Here is a 19,104-nt window from a genome sequence, read left to right on the forward strand (position 1 = left end):
TAAAACAACATGACAAATTAAGTAGAAGTGCAACGCCAAGGCACTGCATACCCCAGCAAAAGACAAACCTCTCTCTTACTCTCTCTCAAACACACACACCCCAAGTTACACACTCACTCACACACACTTCATACACACTAAACACCCCCCCATACGCACATATAGACAGACGGACATACACACCTTTACAAACAAACACATATACACTTACGCACACGCACACACCCACTCTCTCTCTCTTATACAAATAGACACACACCCACACACACATACATACGCACGCATGCACGCACACACACTGACTCACACAAATCTCATACACACTAAACACACACTCATACGCACATAGACCGGCACGGTTGGCCTAGTGGTAAGGCGTCCGCCCCGTGATCGGGAGGTCGTGGGTTCGAACCCCGGCCGGGTCATACCTAAGACTTTAAAATTGGCAATCTAGTGGCTGCTCCGCCAGGCGTCTGGCATTATGGGGTTAGTGCTAGGACTGGTTGGTCCGGTGTCAGAATAATGTGACTGGGTGAGACATGAAGCCTGTGCTGCGACTTCTGTCTTGTGTGTGGCGCACGTTATATGTCAAAGCAGCACCGCCCTGATATGGCCCTTCGTGGTCGGCTGGGCGTTAAGCAAACAAACAAACAAATACGCACATAGACAGACGGACACACACACCTTTACAAACAAACACATATACACACACAAACATACACACAAGCTCATGCACACACACATTCACACACACACACACACTCTCTCTCTTTCTTACACACACACGAGTACACTACAGACTCATGCGTGCACACACACACAAACAAACACACACACACACACAAACAGTAACACCAACACATGTGCACAAAATGAACACACACACACACGGCGCGAAAGAAAAAGACTACAGGGAGGCATGATGTCATGATGCATTAATTGTTCAAAGACTTTCGAACGTGATGTAATCTTCTTACGCGAGCTTTATCCATAGACTTGGAAACTACGGAATTTCTACCCGTCCAAAGCGGCATTGGGTGGCGTTTGCTAAAAAAATGGGGGCGCCTATTGCACCCACCGTATTTTTGTTAGTATGGTCCCAATTTTTGGTGAACTTCCATCTTCAACTGTAGCCCCTAGCCGGGCACAAAGAATCCTTTATCATGTATTATCGGTATGAAAATTTCTCAAGTCGATTACAGTATAGCGTTCGTGCGATACCTCCAGCTTCGCTGGGATAAACAAATTAAACGAACGAACCAGCAAACAAACAATCGACAAGTAAGCAAACAAGCAAGAGAGAGAGAGTCAACAAACTTCAGTGTACATGTACCATGCTAGTGTCTGGTTAACATGCTGTGCAACATAGCTGATCTTGTAGAATTCGTTGGGCTCTTACTATTCAATCATTTTTAATTACACAATTTCTGTAGACTGTGCAACCACCTTGTTAACCCTTACACTGGTGCAATTCTGTAACACATGTTACATAGCCACTGGTGAATTAACAGAGAGAAAAATAAAGAAAAACAGTCATATAGGTTTTCGCATCCATGGGAGGTAATCGGAACCGACCAAACAGACCGAGTCAGTAGCGCGACATATGTCGTGACAACCAGGTGACAGTATACGTAAAGTAGCGCGACATATGTCGCAACAACCAGCCTAAGGGTTAAAAGGCAATGCATCTCAGCTGATCTTGTGGAATGTATTGGAATCTTTTCATTAAATTTTTCAAAATTGACAGTTAAAATACATGGCTAATGTGCGTGTCTGTGCATGTGTGCTTGCATGGATATTTTCTCTCTGGCAACATGAAATTGAATACAAAACATCAAGCAGTGTAAATGTGTGTACGCATGTGTTCATGCCTGCCTGTACATTCTTTCACTCTGTAAACACTCGAACACAAAAGCAAGCAGACTATTCACACATTTATTCACGTATCAGACATTTCTTCTTCCTCTTCATCATCTTCTTCGTCTTCCTCCTCCTTCTCTTTCACCTCCATCTTGGCTTTTTTGCCTGCAAGCACACAATACGTTGTACACCATGAAGTAAACAATCACTGCTAAAGGACATCATACAAATACAGTGGTACCTGTGATGAAAGGACACCCCTGGGACCAGCCAAGTGTCCCTACATTGCAGTGACCTGTCATGACAGGTGTACTTTGGTAAAGTAAATAGACAAAGGGACAACTGAAAGTGTCCTTTCATTGGAGGGGCCTCACATCACAGGGACCACTGTACATCTTGATTGTTTATATCATTTTTTGTGTTCCACAAATTACATTTAATTACACAGGTCACGATAGAAAGTCTACTAACTTTGAGCAGATATCCACTGCATATTTATTTTGAACACTGCAGACAGGGGAAGTAATAATATATTATGAAGAAGTTGCTCGAAACTCACCAGTTGCTATACATATTCTCCAAGTCCAAGATGTGAACAGATGTACAAAAACAAACAAACAACAAAACTTGCACACACTTGACCTTTTTGTTGTTATTTGTCGCTTCCTTGACGGACACACACACCTATGACGTGCGTTTTATCTGACCCATCATCACTCTTCTTCAACGGCTTTATCTTGTCATCATCAGCAAACACCACACACAAATCTCGCGAGACACACTAAGACAAAAGTTTAATCAACTATCAAAAGAAAAGCTTCAAAGTTTCACCTTTTTTGGAAGAGTTGAGCGACTGCCAGGAGGCGGTGTCCTTGGTCCACATTCCTGTCACTGTGAGGTAGAACTCGGCCATGGTGTGACCAAACAGCTTCTGCAACCACACACAGTAGAGTTATACGCTGAAAAAATTGTTTTTCCTCACAATTCTCAACTGTATCTACCACACATATTGCGTTTGCAATATTTGCTCATACAGACTAACCCCCTTTTTAAGACCCGCCCAATTTAAAATGTCCTCCCTTTTAAGACCCTGTTTTCTCAAGACTTTCTGTTCATAACCTCTGTAAATTAACCCCAATTTTAAGACTCCCTCTTTTTTAAGACCTGATTTTCTCAGATATTTTTGAGGACTTAAAAGGGAGATTCCACTGGATATATCTGCTTTAATGTTGTGTGTTCATGGCCAGCCACACGATCATTTCTCATTTTGAGATAATAAAGTATTATTGTATTGTACTGTATTGGCACCACATATGGTACAGCACAGGGCTTGTGGTCCTCAGACCACAGGTTAGAATCCAGGCTGGGACGCCACGGGTCAACTTAATGTGATGACTTAGATATAGCAGCGCCCATAGCCCACCCCCACTCTGCAAGAAGTGCAGGTGGCTGATTACACCTAAATATGTGTAGACATTTTTTAAATTTTTTTACATTTAGTCAATTTTTGACTAAATGTTTTAACATTGAGACGAGGGTCGTGGTGTATGTGTGTCTGTGTGTGTAGAGCGATTCAAAGTAAACTACAAGGCCGATCTTTATGAAATTGTACATGAGAGTTCCTGGGAATGATATCCCCAGACGTTTTTTCATTCTTTCGATAAATGTCTTTGATGACGTCATATCCGGCTTTTTGTAAAAGTTGAGGCGGCACTGTCACACCCTTATTTTGTAATAAAATTGATAGAAATTTTGGCCAAGCAATCTTAGACGAAGGCCGGACTTTGGTATTGCATTCAGCTTGGAGGCTTACAAATTAATTGATGACTTTGGTCATTAAAAATCTGAATAGTAATTAAAATTCTTTTTTTTATAAAACGATCCAAAACTAATTTCATCTTATTCTTCATCATTTTCTGATTCCAAAACCACATACATATGTTATATTTGGATTAAACACAAGCTCGGAAAATTAAAAATATATAAATTATGATTAAAATTAAATTTCCGAAATCGATTTAAAATTAATTTCATCTTATTTCTTGTCGGTTCCTGATTCCAAAAACATATACATGTGATATGTTAGGATTAAAAACAAGCTCAGAAAGTTAACAAGTCGCGTAAGGCGAAAATACAATATTTAGTCAAGTAGCTGTCGAACTCACAGAATGAAACTGAACGCAATGCCATTTTTCAGCAAGACCGTATACTCGTAGCATCGTCAGTCCACCGCTCATGGCAAAGGCAGTGAAATTGACAAGAAGAGCGGGGTAGTAGTTGCGCTAAGAAGGATAGCACGCTTTTCTGTACCTCTCTTTGTTTTAACTTTCTGAGCGTGTTTTTAATCCAAACATATCATATCTATATGTTTTTGGAATCAGGAACCGACAAGGAATAAGATGAAAGTGTTTTTAAATTGATTTGGACAATTTAATTTTGATAATAATTTTTATATATTTAATTTTCAGAGCTTGTTTTTAATCCGAATATAACATATTTATATGTTTTTGGAATCAGCAAATGATGGAGAATAAGATAAACGTAAATTTGGATCGTTTTATAAATTTTTATTTTTTTTTACAATTTTCAGATTTTTAATGACCAAAGTCATTAATTAATTTTTAAGCCACCAAGCTGAAATGCAATACCGAAGTCCGGGCTTCGTCGAAGATTGCTTGACCAAAATTTCAATCAATTTGGTTGAAAAATGAGGGCGTGACAGTGCCGCCTCAACTTTCACGAAAAGCCGGATATGACGTCATCAAAGACATTTATCAAAAAAATGAAGAAAACGTTCGGGGATTTCATACCCAGGAACTCTCATGTCAAATTTCATAAAGATCGGTCTAGTAGTTTAGTCTGAATCGCTCTACACACACACACACACACACACACGCACAGACACACATACACCACGACCCTCGTTTCGATTCCCCCTCGATGTTAAAATATTTAGTCAAAACTTGACTAAATATAAAAAGAATAGAGATACAGAAAAGCGTGCTATCCTGCTAAGCGAAACCACTACCGCACTATTCTGGACTGCCAATTTCACTGCCTTTGCCACGAGCGGTGGGCTGACGATGCTACGAGTATACGGTCTTGCTGAAAAAATGCAGTGCGTTCAGTTTCATGCTGTGAGTTTGACAGCTTGACTAAATGTTGTATTTTCGCCTTACGCGACTTGTTCAATAAATGTTTTATATGACGTAATATCCAGCTTTCGGCAAAAAAAGAGAGACCGCACTATAATGTCCTCAATTGTTTAAGCAAATTGATTCTTTTTTTCTTGTCGTTCGCTGTTAGATCGTCAGTCCGGACTGCAGGGCGAAACGTGCTGTCCTCTCCAAGTCCTCTTTGGGGCCAGCAAATTGATTGAAACTTTGGTCGCATGAAAGGATCTTGAATCAGCAGCTACTCAATAATCTTAACTGCGTGAGCTTTCACACTGACATAATTTGTCTACATACAATGAATACATATATGCAACCCTTACCAAAATTCTCCCCTTCTCTGGTGTCAGTTTTTCTCCTTTCTTGCACACCTCAAATTCTTGCTGAAGGGTCACCACACCTGCACACAGTACATATTATTGTAACATCACACCTTCTTTGTGCAGTCTTCTGCAATGTGTTGACACCATTCTGCATCTTTAGCAACGCTGTTTCTCTTTACCACCACAGCTCTGACATCACAGTTTAACACACACACACACACACATCTCTTTAGCAACCTTGTTTTTGTTAACCACCACAACTCTGACATCGCAGTCTAGCGACAGCATATCTTAACCAAGCCCGAGGTCATTTGGGCAATTTATGTTATTCATCATCATCTTTAGCATCGCTGTTTCTGTTAACCCTCACAGCTCTGACATCGCAGTTTAGCGACATCATATCTCAGCCAAGCCCGAGGTCATATAGTCCAATTTATGTTATTCATCATCATCTTTAGCAACCCTGTTTCTGTTAACCCTCACAGCTCCGAGTCCGACATCGCTGTTTAGCGACAGCATATCTTAGCCAAGCCCGAGGTCATTTGGCCAATTTATGTTACTCATCATCTTTAACATCGTTGTTTCTGTTAAACCTCACAGCTCTGAATCCAACATCGCAGTTTAGCGACAGCATATTTCAGCCGAGTCATTTGACCAATTTATGACACTATTAGTAAACATTAATAAACAATGTGAAGGGATCATCTTATCTGCTCAAGACCAACTCATCAGAAAGTCAGCAGGTCATGTGACAGACTCCTGTTTAAATAGACATGACAGTAAGGTACTGGAACTTTCAACTTTGGATTACATTCAAAATGGTGCACACAGAGAATTCACACACACACACACACACACACACACACAAATCACTGACATAAGCCCACACACAGCATTCAGACACACACACACTCGCGCATGCAGATAATTCACACACAAAGTTTTACCTTTGACAAGTACTGTAGCCAGACCCAGCTGTCGTAGCTGTGGTTCTATGGTGTGACTGTGTGCAAAGTCCAACGGCCCTGGCTGCAACACTACTGTTTCCGTGGCCACGTTGCCAGACCTGGCGTATTCTGCCACTCTGAAGCTGCTGAAAAACCTGAAAATGGAATCAACCGGATGTTGGATCTGCACTGACAATGATACAGTGGAACCCCCCTTTTAAGATCCCGAACAATCTGAGCGTGCTATGCAGCATAGCGAAACCACTACCGCACTGAACAGGCTCGTCATTTCACTCCGTTATGCACATGCACAAGCGGCGCACTACGGTCATTGTGAAAAAATGCAGTGCGTTCAGTTTCATTCTGTGAGTTCCACAGCTTGACTAAATGTAGTAATTTCGACTTACGCGACTTGTTAAGACCTGATTTTGTCAGCTTTTTGGAAGTCTTAACAGGGGGGTTCCACTGTATTAGTTACTAATAGTCGGTTCAAATCAAAGTGACTTTTGTCTCGCAAACCATTTTGACAACTGACAGGTGCGACTTTTTCTTTTAATGTGAGGAAACTTAGCCTTCAACAACCAGAGAGCTGTGTGTGAAATATATTTTTCAGAGGATTTTATGCTGTAACTGTAAGTCTTCAACAGGGGTTCCACTGTATAAGAGTTATAATACAGTGGAACCCCCCTTTAAGACCTTCAAAAATCTGGGAAAATCAGGTCTTAAAAAGGAGGGATTCTTAAAATGGGGGTAAATTTAAAGAGCTTATGAACAACAAGAAGAGCAAACGCTCGATCGAGTCACTTTCGCAGTTCTGAATATTATATGAGGCATCAGATGGACAGGAAGAAATTGCTATTCACAACACAATGAGTCACGTTCACATAAAATTTGAGCCCGGTCACTTTTATAGTTTCCGAGAAAAGCCCAACGTTAAGTTGTGTGTTGCCGAACAGAAAAGGCTAGTTATCTCCCTTGTTTTTCTGATAACGTTCGTAAAAGGCTACAGATGTAAATACTTTGATGTAAAGAATAATCCTACAAAGTTTCAATCACATCCGATGAACTTTGTCAAAGATATAAAATGTCTAATTTTTCCTTTGACGCTGACCTGTGACCTTGAAAAAGGTCAAAGGTCAACGAAACCATCGTTAAAGTGTAGAGGTCATTGGAGGTCACGACTAAACAAAATATGAGCCCGATCGCTTTGATAGTTTCCGAGAAAAGTCCAACGTTAAGGTGGTGTCTACGGACGGCCGGCCGGCCGGACAGACTAACACTGACCGATTACATAGTCACTTTTTCTCAAGTGACTCAAAAAAAACCTGAAAAAGCAAGGTTTGGAAATGGAGAAAGTGTTAAAAGGGAGGGGGGGGGGGGGGTTCCACTGTAACAACAATACAGTAGAACCCCTCTTTGAAGACCCCCTCCCTCTTCATAAGACCCAAAGTGGGCGCCACCCAAACGGGAGAGAATAAACTGCGGGTTCTGATTCGTTGAAATCACAACACATCTCAGTTTCAACCAATCCAACGCTGCGGGTGGCTCCCGTTTGGGGCCCGTATGCTTATGGGGGAAGTTCGCGACAACTCCCGAAGTTTTGAGTGACATCGGAAGTACTTGCCTCACTTTCGTATGCATGGGCCGGAAAAAGGGTTTACCTCGAAGCAAAGCGAGGAAGTAACTCAGGGTATTTTGCGACTACTTCTAAAGTTTTGAGTGACATCGGAAGTACATCCTCACTTTCGCATGCATGGGACGAAAAAAGAGTTTACTTTGGAAGCTAACGAGGAAGTAAATGAGGGTAAATGTACTACAGCCTGACCCAGTAGTAAACACGCTACTTCCACAGTTTCTCAGTGCAAAAAGGCAGGGCTTTTCTTCAGTTTTTCATGTCAAACCGAGCTGACGCTCCCAAAGAGAGAAAATAGAGGGAAAAGTCGTATCTTCTGCATGCATTTCGTGCAAATTTCCCTGAATACAAACCGGCTGAGTTGCCAGCTTTGACTTTTGTTTGTTCTGGGTCATTGGCCACCACTCTTTCATTCCCGCTTATACGAGGGGGTTACTGTGTTTCTATGAAAATGGGCGTCGTTGTGTGCATGTGTGTGTGTGTGTGTGTGTGTGTGTGTGTGCGTGCGTGCGTGCGTGTGTTTGTGTGTGCGTGCGTGTGTGTGTGTGTGTGTGTGTGTGTTCGAGTGTTGAAGCGTAAGTTTCTGCTATTTTTTTGGTCATTGCTTTATCTGTGTGTGTGTGTGTGTGTGTGTGTGTGTGTGTGTGTGTGTGTGTGTGTGTGTATGTATTTGTGCGAGTGCCTGTCTGCCTGTGTGTGCGTGCGTGCGGGTATAATTGTGCGTCTGTTCCTTCATACGTTTGTTTGCGTGTTCGCGCGTGCCGTGTGTGTGTTTGTGTGTGTTTGTGTGTGTGTGTGTTTGTGTTTTCGATGTTATGTGTGTGTTCGACGGTGTGTGTGTGTTCGACGGTGTGTGTGTGTGTTCGACGGTGTGTGTGTGTGTGTGTGTGTGTGTGTGTGTGTGTGTGTGTGTGTGTGTGTATGTGTTCGATGTTATGTGTGTGTTCGACGGTGTGTGTGTGTGTGTGTGTGTGTGTGTGTGTGTATGTGTGTGTGTGTGTGTGTGTGTACCCACTCCCCACACTATGATGAGCTGACTATATTTGCGCCTTGATATTTTATTCATGTTCTTACGTTTTATGCTGTTTATTGTGATTCACCACACCCGAGTTTATCGTAATTGAGATAATAAAGTGTTCTATGTCTATGTATTATGTCTAATACACATGCACACACGCACGTAGGCTACAAAAATCCAATCTTGACTTTGAACTTTATATAAACATACATCCTCTTCACAATTAACGAGGACAAACGTAATTTACAAACACCTAAGTACAACAATTTTTCTGTTTTAAAAATTCGGACACACATTTTCTCAAATAATATGAAATTCGCTGAACTTATCTTCTTTTCACTACACCTTATATCTTGATTCCCAAAAAATGGAGTTCTGCCTTTTTAAATTTACCAGTAACACAAACATTCGCTCTGACCAAACTATTTTTGTCCAGCAGTTTTACCGATACACAATCATTAAAAAAACACTACAAAAAGAATTTTAAGTTAACCGACTTCGCTACCACATAAACAACCTTTTTTTATTGTCCCCAACATTCTGGTCAACGAAATCATTATTATAGACAGTCATTCTATTTAAGGACAATTATCACAGCTTTCGTTCAACCAGTTAAAAACAACAATTATTGTAAAAGCTACAGCGCGATCAACGTTTGCCCATTTACGAACTCGCGATGAGATTCGTTTCTTCTGGTCACCAAGCCTACCGTTTACAAACGCATGCGCACTAATTGGGATTCCCCCAATTTTCTCGACCTTGACCTCAGAACTCTCGAAGCCACTACTTCGGCGTTCAATTTAGCTCGTGCATACCGAGTAGCTGGCAACTTTGCTTTCGAAGTTCCCACTTCCAATGTCAAGGGCCTCTCGCTTGACATAATTATACGACGATATCGCATCTCAAGGGTCCTTACCCATCCAAAAGAAACCTCCAGCGCATACTACAATTGCAGGACATTCCGTTTTTAAAGGCAGCTCATTGGGAAATGATCTCAGACACAATATCGAAGACGTGAAATGCGTCAATCGAGCAACTGTCGTAACTTGGCTACAATGAGACGGTCTCCTACCTTGCACCATAGACACGGACTGTGACATTCTTGTTTAATTTAGGTGAAATGCTTAAAACAGAGTGACTCAAAAGCGACAGTTCGATCAGTTACTGACCGAAAAAAACGTGCTCGAGTCATTCGGCGAAGGTGGCGAGCTTTCAAACCAGCACGACTGAATAACTCAGAATGCCTTTTTTCATCATGCCTCTATTTTACACGAGTAACATAGTGCAGTGGTAACGGTTCCGGACTCTCGTTCATTCGCTCCGGGTTCAAGTTCCGCCAGGAGCTATATATTTTTTTTATTAATCTTTTCCTTTTTAAGCCTCCGCAATTGCATTCCGGCTGCAAAAACCGGGTTTTGCCTCTGTGTTAATTTTATTCATTTGCAAAAGAAACCTTCCTATGCTTTGAAAAAATCATATCATGTCTTGACTTTCAACTGTACGCGCGTGTGTATAATTATGTGTGTCACTACGGTGAGTATGTGTGTGTGTGTGTGTGTGTGTGTATGTGTGTGTGTGTGTGTGTGTGTGTGTGTGTGACTTGTGTCATCATAGTTTCAGTGTGTGTATGAGTGTAGATTGAGAGAGAATGAGAGAAAGTGAGAGAGAGTGAGTGTGTGGTTATTTGTTTGTGACTGTGTGCGTGCGTGTATGGGTGCGTGTGTGTGTATATGTGTGCGCGCGAGCGCGCGCGTGTGCCAGTGCAGTGTGTGGTGTGTGTGTGTTTATGTGTGCCGTCAGTCAGTGTCACTTGTGTCATAGTGTCAGTATGTGCATGAGTGTACGTTTGTCTGTGTGTGCGTGTGTCGTAAGAGAGAGAGAGAGAGAGAGAGAGAGAGAGAGAGAGAGAGAGAGAGAGAGAGAGAGAGAGAGAGAGAGAGAGAGAGCGACCGACACTTCTTTGGCAATTTTGGACCAGACAGCGTCTTTATGTTTTAACAGTTAGACTGTTCTGAAATTTGGACAGAATAACCGTTCTTTCGTAAAACACTTCTGTCAAGAGTACAGCAATTTCACCATCTGAAAAAGGCGCAGAACGCCCCTCCGTGTCTACTTTCTTTTTGAGCGGCACACGTGCCTTGCCATTTTCGTTGACTGCCATGTTGATAGAAACGTGCGCATGCGTATTAGTAGGGATTTCCCCAATTTCCCCGACCTTGACCTTAATACTCTCGCTGTCACTACTTTGGCGTTCAAGTCAGTTCATGCATTGTGAACAGTGTTAGAAAGTTGACTTCGGGAGTTCCCACTTCGAAAAGAGGCCTCTACTTCCAGTGTTTCTTACTTCTAGTTCATGCATACGGGCCCGGATGGTAACTTTCTCGAGCACCTCAGCCCAGCAAACTAAACATAAAAAAGACAACTCACTTGACAACCTCAGCCTTCTTTTTGTTGGTGAAGAGGAGACCGGTCTCGCCGTGGAGATGGCTGGTCAGGTGGTGCAAGCCGTCCAGGTGTTCATCCTCCGGCCCCTTGCCCAGAGCCAGAGACATCACTTTGTTCTTACCGAAGAAAAACCTGGAGAGAATAGAGTATAGAATTCAAATTTCATTTTCAAAGCTACAAGTTCAAAAGTTGGGGTCACATGACTACACTTTCGCTAAAGGTAAGCATGTGAGAAAAATTGAAACAAACCAGTATAACAAAAACACATGCTATTTAAAGGTTGGGCTTACAATTACATTTCAGTGATTTGTCTTTGCTCATGTTCATCCTTCGGCCCTTTGCCCAGAGCCAGATCTATGTCAGTCAATTGACTCAATATCAGTCAATATGAGGCTTATATCGCGCGTATTCCGTTGGTACAGTTCTAAGCGCAGGGATTTTTTTTTTCTATGCATCTTACCGAAGGAAAAACCTGGGCATAAAAGAGTATTAAAAAGTTAAAAAGTTGGGGTCACATGTGCGTTTGCTAAAGAAAAGCATGAGAGAAAAAAAGAAACAAAATGGTATAAATAAACAAGTCGCATAAGGCGAAAATACAACATTTAGTCAAGTAGCTGTCGAACTCACAGAATGAAACTGAATGCAATGCCATTTTTCAGCAAGACCGTATACTCGTAGCATCGTCAGTCCACCGCTCATGGCAAAGGCAGTGAAATTGACAAGAAGAGCGGGGTAGTAGTTGCGCTAAGAAGGATAGCACGCTTTTCTGTACCTCTCTTTGTTTTAACTTTCTGAGCGTGTTTTTAATCCAAACATATCATATCTATATGTTTTTGGAATCAGGAACCGACAAGGAATAAGATGAAAGTGTTTTTAAATTGATTTCGACAATTTATTTTTGATAATAATATATATTTAATTTTCAGAGCTTGTTTTTAATCCAAATATAACATATTTATATGTTTTTGGAATCAGAAAATGATGGAGAATAAGATGAACGTAAATTTGGATCGTTTTATAAATTTTTTTATTTTTTTTTACAATTTTCCGATTTTTAATGACCAAAGTCATTAATTAATTTTTAAGCCACCAAGCTGAAATGCAATACCGAAGTCCGGGCTTCGTCGAAGATTACTTGACCAAAATTTCAACCAATTTGGTTGAAAAATGAGAGCGTGACAGTGCCGCCTCAACTTTCACGAAAAGCCGGATATGACGTCATCAAAGACATTTATCAAAAAAATGAAAAAAACGTTCGGGGATATCAATCCCAGGAACTCTCATGTAAAATTTCATAAAGATCGGTCCAGTAGTTTGGTCTGAATCGCTCTACACACACACACAGACAGACAGACAGACAGACAGACAGACAGACAGACAGACACACACACATACACCACGACCCTCGTCTCGATTCCCCCCTCTACGTTAAAATATTTAGTCAAAACTTGACTAAATATAAAAAACAACCATACACTAGGTATTTAAAGGTTGGGGTTACACCTAGTCTTAACTACAGAAAATCATGAGAAAAAAAAGATGCAACAAGTGATACATGTATCGATGAGTTACCACGATACAAATTCCTTCTTCTTCTTTTGACTAATGACTTACAGAAGTTACACAAATTTAGTGTTAAAAAAGTCAAAACTTCCACAAAAAAACTCAAAAACGTCCCCTACAGACCGAACTCTGAGCAACAACATAGTGAGACACACGGATGGCCAAAACATCCGCCCCATCGCCAGGGGCGAGAAAGAATCTGCCGGGCTACTAGAAACCGCCCGAGAACCTGCCCGTCTGGCCAGTGAAAATTCTGGTCAAATGCAACAGTTTTTGTTATACTATTGAGTTTCATAGGCATATAAAATAACAAACACTGCATGAACTGTGGTATGTACTGGGCCGGCGAAATTTCTGGTGGGCTAGTAACTTTCTTGAAGTTGCTCGCCCGGTTGGCGAGTTAAAAATTTGAGATTTAGCCACCCCTGGGTACCTGATCAATACCGTGTCATCAGAGAGGACCGACGTGACACTCTAATGTGGGCATACTCTGTGGATAAGATACAGTGGAACCCCCATTTTAAGACCTCCAAAAATCTGAGAAATTGAGGTCTTAAATAGGAGGAAGTCTTAAAAATGGGGGTAAATTTACACTTTACAGAGGTTATGAACAGAATATCTGAGAAAACCAGGTCCTAAAATGGAGGGAGTCTTAAATTGGGGTTGTCTTAAAAGGGGGTTCCACTGTACCTCCAAATAAAGGACATTTTCCCCATCTGTCTGCTAGCTTAAAGGCACAGTCCTTCCCTTGTAAACAAATCAGCTCAGAATCTCAAATCTGGCAAGGTTCTTATGTAAATTGTAATGGAAGAAGACCATCATTGCACTTGGTCACATAATGATACCAAAACTGTTCTCTCTTTGACTTTGCACAGTGGGAATTGTTTGATGAATTGATTTTTTAAGTGGAACCAGTGGCTTTTTAAGAAATAAATTCATAACAGATTCCAGCTCACCGCAGTAAGCAGTCGGGGTGTTGATTTTTGGTATGTGTCCAAGTGGAGAGATTGTCTTTTCCAATGTAAAAACCCGGCCAGATCTAAGAGAAGAGGTGTACCTTTAAGTTTAACGAAAAGTAAAATGCCCCTCCCATCAAGGTCACCTGCATATGTAGGTACACTTCTGACTGGATGGTGCCAACCGTACAGATCACATTCCCTCATTATAAAATGCACAGGTCATAAGAGCAAAAGAGTGTGAAAGAGTAAATGTTCATGCAAACAGTAAACTCACTTGCTATGCATCCACTGGCTTCTGATGTCTTTCATGTGAATGTTCCTCATATTGTGAACAGAAAAAGTGAATATTCTGTCGTACTTCTCCGCACATGATCGGATCTGAAACAGAGAAAGTCTGTATCAACCATTTTACAAACTTGTAGTATTTCAATTTCACTGGTCAATTCATTCAGAAGAACCAGAGAAAATGTGTAAAAGAATAAAATGAGGACATTAAAAAAAAAAAAAAATGACTGTCAAAGTCAATTCATATGAACTTTGTTGATCACTTGATGATTCAGATTCTAGTTTTTGGTACCATACCACAAACTACAATTAAGTGTACACATGTGTACATATTTGAAACAAGCGGGGAAATAGCTCAGTTATTGCAGCGCTAGCTTCAAAATCACTTGTCGCTATCGGCATGGGTTCGATCCCCATGTTCGACGAGGGATGTATTTCCCCGAGTCAGACTCTCCTTGGTGGCCGAACAACCCTGTGTGCACACATGCGCACAATGAAGATCCTAAATTCACAGCGAAAGTCTCAGGGTTTGGAAACATTAATACACGTATGCGGGGGGAAAAAAAAGGAAAAAGGGATAGCGCCGTACTGTATGGCAGCTAACTTTTCCTAGTGAGAAAGCAGCCCGAATTTTCATGAGGGTAACCTCATAGGACTATATGAAATCTTATGAACTTTGTTGTTGATCACTTGATGATTCAGATTCTAGTTTTTGGTACCATACCACAAACTACAATTAAGTGTACACGACATGCATTGATGAAATAATAGTGCATTTAGTGATTTACTCATAAATTAAAAACAGTTCCCAAATAGGAATAGGCATTAGGGTCCATGCATAGCTTGAAGAACAATAAATCAGGGGTGTACCTTAACTTTTTTTGCTACCGGCCAGCGGCTCGTCGCTTGCTAACCACATACACAAAAGACGTACATTCATACTTATAATGCATACATGTGGATTTGCACTACTAATAACTACCACAAACACACAGAAAACTTGATGACTAAAATGCTATGTTTTAATATAATGATAATTAACCTTGTTTTAATAAAGAATTTAAAATAAAAGCCGCCACAAAGAAACAAGAAATCAAAACCACATTCACACCCTGTCACACAATCACACACTAAACCTCACTAAAAGTTACCCCCTTTATGTACCCCTACCACACAATTTACAAAGTAATTTACTATGGAACTTTACTTACCACATAAACACACACTACAAAAGAGTAAATCAGCATTTTTTTTTAATTTAAATTATGTTTTTTGTTGTATAAAACCAAGTATAACAAGAAGGGCAAAGCCCATACGACTCACATGCTTTACACATTTTTCCTACCAAAATACATGTGACCTTGACCCAAGGTCAAGGTCATCCAAGGTCATGCAACACAAAGCTGTTAATTCAAGACATAGGAAGTACAATGGTGCTTATTGGCTCTTTCTACCATGAGATATGGTCACTTTTAGTGGTTCACTACCTTATTTTGGTCACATTTCATAAGGGTCAAAGTGACCTTGACCTTGATCATATGTGACCAAATTGTCTCATGATGAAAGCATAACATGTTGCCCACATAATTTTTAAGTTTGAAACAGTTATCTTCCATAGTTCAGGGTCAAGGTCACTTCAAAATATGTATACAATCCAACTTTGAAGAGCTCCTGTGACCTTGACCTTGAAACAAGGTAAACCAAACTGGTATCAAAAGATGGGGCTTACTTTGCCCTATATATCATATATAGGTGAGGTATTGAATCTCAAAAACTTCAGAGAAAATGTGAAAAATGTGAAAAATAGCTGTTTTTTAGGCAACATTTATGGCCCCCGCGACCTTGACCTTGAAGCAAGGTCAAGATGCTATGTATGTTTTTTGGGGCCTTGTCATCATACACCATCTTGCCAAATTTGGTACTGATAGACTGAATAGTGTCCAAGAAATATCCAACGTTAAAGTTTTCCGGACGGACGGACGTACGTCCGGACGGACGGACGGACGGACGGACGGACGACTCGGGTGAGTACATAGACTCACTTTTGCTTCGCATGTGAGTCAAAAACTGACTACAAACAAAACATTTTTCTAAGTTGCTTTCTTGTTTTGTTTCTTTTTCTTTATCATTTTATGTCTGTGTTATTAATATTACTGTAAAAGTTGCATACCAGCCAAATTTACCACAGCTTAAGTCATAAATAATCAAAAGCATTACATTTCATTTCTATTTCCTAATGAAAACAAACAGATGTTCAGATTTCCTGATCCTAGAATTGTTCACAGGTGATCTTTATGCTTTTGATTCAGCAGAGTTGCATCCCTTGTCCTATTGTTGAAGGTCTGTCTTTTCTTCTTTATATAGTGGATCTGGGTGGTTTTTTTTACTTCCTTAGTTGAAGGGAAATAATTGACAGCAGTAGTACTGTCACTACTTGTACTAAGTTGGTCAGCAAAGCTGGTGTTAACATATTTGGGAAAACGGTCTCAATGAGTATCCCTGCAGTCAATGACATAATTATTTTATATACATTTCCCAGAAACTGGATCAGTGGTACATAGCAGGCACATCAAAGGAAAAATACAGAGGGCTAGGGGGAATATGTTTGCTCTGGATGGGCGGTCAGATCAAAGGCAGATGCATTGTAAAAGCTGGTTGGCCTTGAGACCTGGGTCAATGACCGTTACTTGCAATCTGAACACAGCTGCCTGTCGAGACACTGACCTTCTTACTCGGGGTCAATGACCGAGTTTTTATCTGAGAGGAAACTGTTTTACAACATGTGAAAGTCTCTGAAGGATTGGTGAGCGCAGGATAAGATCAGAGAGGGGGTGAAGTGAATAGCGCAAAGAGGGCAGTATTGGCGTTAACCGGTAATTATCGGTATTTTACCGGTTGAAATGAGGAAATACCGGGAAAAAATTGGCTGCCGGTATGACCTACCGATTGATTTTTAGAACTACCGGGGGTTTTTTCACTGGAAAAACAACAAAAGCAGTACTCTGAGTTGGACTCTTACTGGTTCCAATGACCAGCCTACCGTTTTGTTTGCATCAGAAAAGTATGCATACCGGTTTGAAAAAAAATACTAGCGCCATCACTGAGAGGGGGGACGGAGGGGGGGGGGGGGTTAACTATTTTGACTGCTGATGCAATCGCCAGCGGCTCGTGGCACTGGAGGGGTGATGACACGGTCAAGTGAGGGAGGGGGGTAGCTGTCTAGCCAATGTGTCTGACACTGATTGATGGTAGTCCTGAGTCCTCAAAGTGGGGGAAGGGGGGGGGGGGGGATGAGTGGGCAGTAGAGAAGTGACAGATTTTGAGATCGCCCGCAGAGATATTTGTTCGCCGGCCGTTCCGATTGACTACGTTGCCTAACGACTTTGTACTTCAGCAAAATTTGAACTCGCCCGGCGGGCGATTTCAGAGGAATTTCGAACTCGCCCGACGCGATTTGAAGTCGCCGCGGGCGAGCGCCAAAACTCACCCCTGATAAATATATACTTACATCTTCAATCAGCTTCTGTTTCAGAGCCAAGCCCTTCTTCTCTGTCTGAGTCAAGGCAACTGAAACAGTGACATACAGGATGGTAAACAAAGCACTGGGTGGTAGACTAGCCCCTCAGTCCAGGACCTGAAATCGGGCTCCACGGCAAATAGCGAAAAGCAATAGCTTGCCTACCAACCCACCCCTGTTTTGAATTTGATTTTGATTTTCGTAGACCTGTACACTATCCACTTTATCTTTCACTCTATGGAAATAAGGAGCACCAACCGAATTGAGGATAGTTGCCCTGTACAGGGATGTCCTCACTAATTTGAAGAAGAAGAAGAAGAAGAGCAATTTTAATACATGTAACACACACACACTGGTGACGTACGCTAATTGAAATTATGACATCTACATATCATATTATATATAGAATTAGAAAGCCTCTTAAAAATAACAGCTAGGTACTCACTTTACCAACATAATGCAGTGCTTCACTTATTCAACAAGTCTAATGTGTCCTCTATATGAAATTATTCATTTCATGTATACTTGATTACATCACATGTAGTGATGTACCCAGATGTCAATGTTACTGTCAGTGTCAGTATTTTGAACTTGAAGTGTGTAGATTAACCTGCCAGTCATCATAATATACGCACCCACATACATTCATAAGCAGAACAGTTTACCAGTACAAATACCCTCCCCCCTTTTAGTCAATCTTTGGATAAAGAGGAGACTTTTTTTTAGAGGGAGGTCCACAAGTGTTTTACTGTTTACACTATTACTATTACACTTTACAGTATCATTATTTTAAAACGAAACGTAGATTTCTGATTTGATCTAAAATAGTCCTCCGATGTACAACTACAAATATAATTATTATACAAATAAATTCAACACAAAAGACCAACCGACTCTTCTAAGACAACATTCACCTTTCTTATTTCTTTTGGATCTCGGCATGTTGTCTTGCACGTTTTCTCTCAATCACACAACACACAATCGTAAAAAGAGAAAGTTTACAAATCCATGTGGACCGGAAATTACAAGCTTGATCACGTGATTTTTCACCGGAAATCGTTTTGCTTTTTTCTCTAAAACTTGAAATAAATCTTATAGATAGAATACTATAGGCCTTTTAGGACTTATCTGATATACATTCTTGACAGTTCTCAAAATAATTCTGCAAGAATCACCATAATCCCATCGTCATGGATACTCATGACGTCAAGACCAGCGAGGCTTTGGGAGTCTAGGAGTTCCCACTATCCGCGAATGAATATCAGTGAACGATTTCGTGGGTGCGACGGTTTTAGATAGAAAATAGTCCATGCATGTCTGACTTATTACTTTCGAATGAGTGCCGTCGCTGCAGTTTATTTTGTAGAATAAGTATATTCTT

General features: G+C 40.9%; 1 protein-coding gene across 1 annotated transcript; it reads right to left on the minus strand.

Annotated features, from left to right (window-relative positions):
• Positions 1-1,921: 1,921 nt before the first annotated feature.
• Positions 1,922-18,793, minus strand: LOC138979907 (mRNA turnover protein 4 homolog). The gene is made up of 8 exons (XM_070352681.1): positions 18,638-18,793; positions 17,715-17,773; positions 14,196-14,299; positions 11,382-11,531; positions 6,304-6,458; positions 5,357-5,433; positions 2,692-2,791; positions 1,922-2,025 (listed from the first exon to the last, which is right to left on the minus strand). The coding sequence occupies exons 1-8, from the start codon at positions 18,663-18,665 to the stop codon at positions 1,940-1,942; spliced, it is 759 nt and encodes a 252-aa protein (XP_070208782.1). The 5' UTR covers positions 18,666-18,793; the 3' UTR covers positions 1,922-1,939.
• Positions 18,794-19,104: the final 311 nt, after the last annotated feature.

Source organism: Littorina saxatilis, linkage group LG11 (genome assembly GCF_037325665.1).
Source record: "Littorina saxatilis isolate snail1 linkage group LG11, US_GU_Lsax_2.0, whole genome shotgun sequence".
Classification (NCBI taxonomy): Eukaryota; Metazoa; Mollusca; class Gastropoda; order Littorinimorpha; family Littorinidae; genus Littorina; species Littorina saxatilis.

Bases quoted from the DNA above. Each gene is read 5' to 3' on its own strand.
- LOC138979907 (XM_070352681.1), bottom strand. From the start codon at position 18,665: ATGCCGAGATCCAAAAGAAATAAGAAAG. The intron at 14,300-17,714 runs GTAAGTATATAT...TCTCTGTTTCAG, and splicing joins AACAGAAGCTGATTGAAGAT to ATCCGATCATGTGCGGAGAA. The intron at 11,532-14,195 runs GTGAGTTTACTG...TATTCTCTCCAG, and splicing joins AGCCAGTGGATGCATAGCAA to GTTTTTCTTCGGTAAGAACA.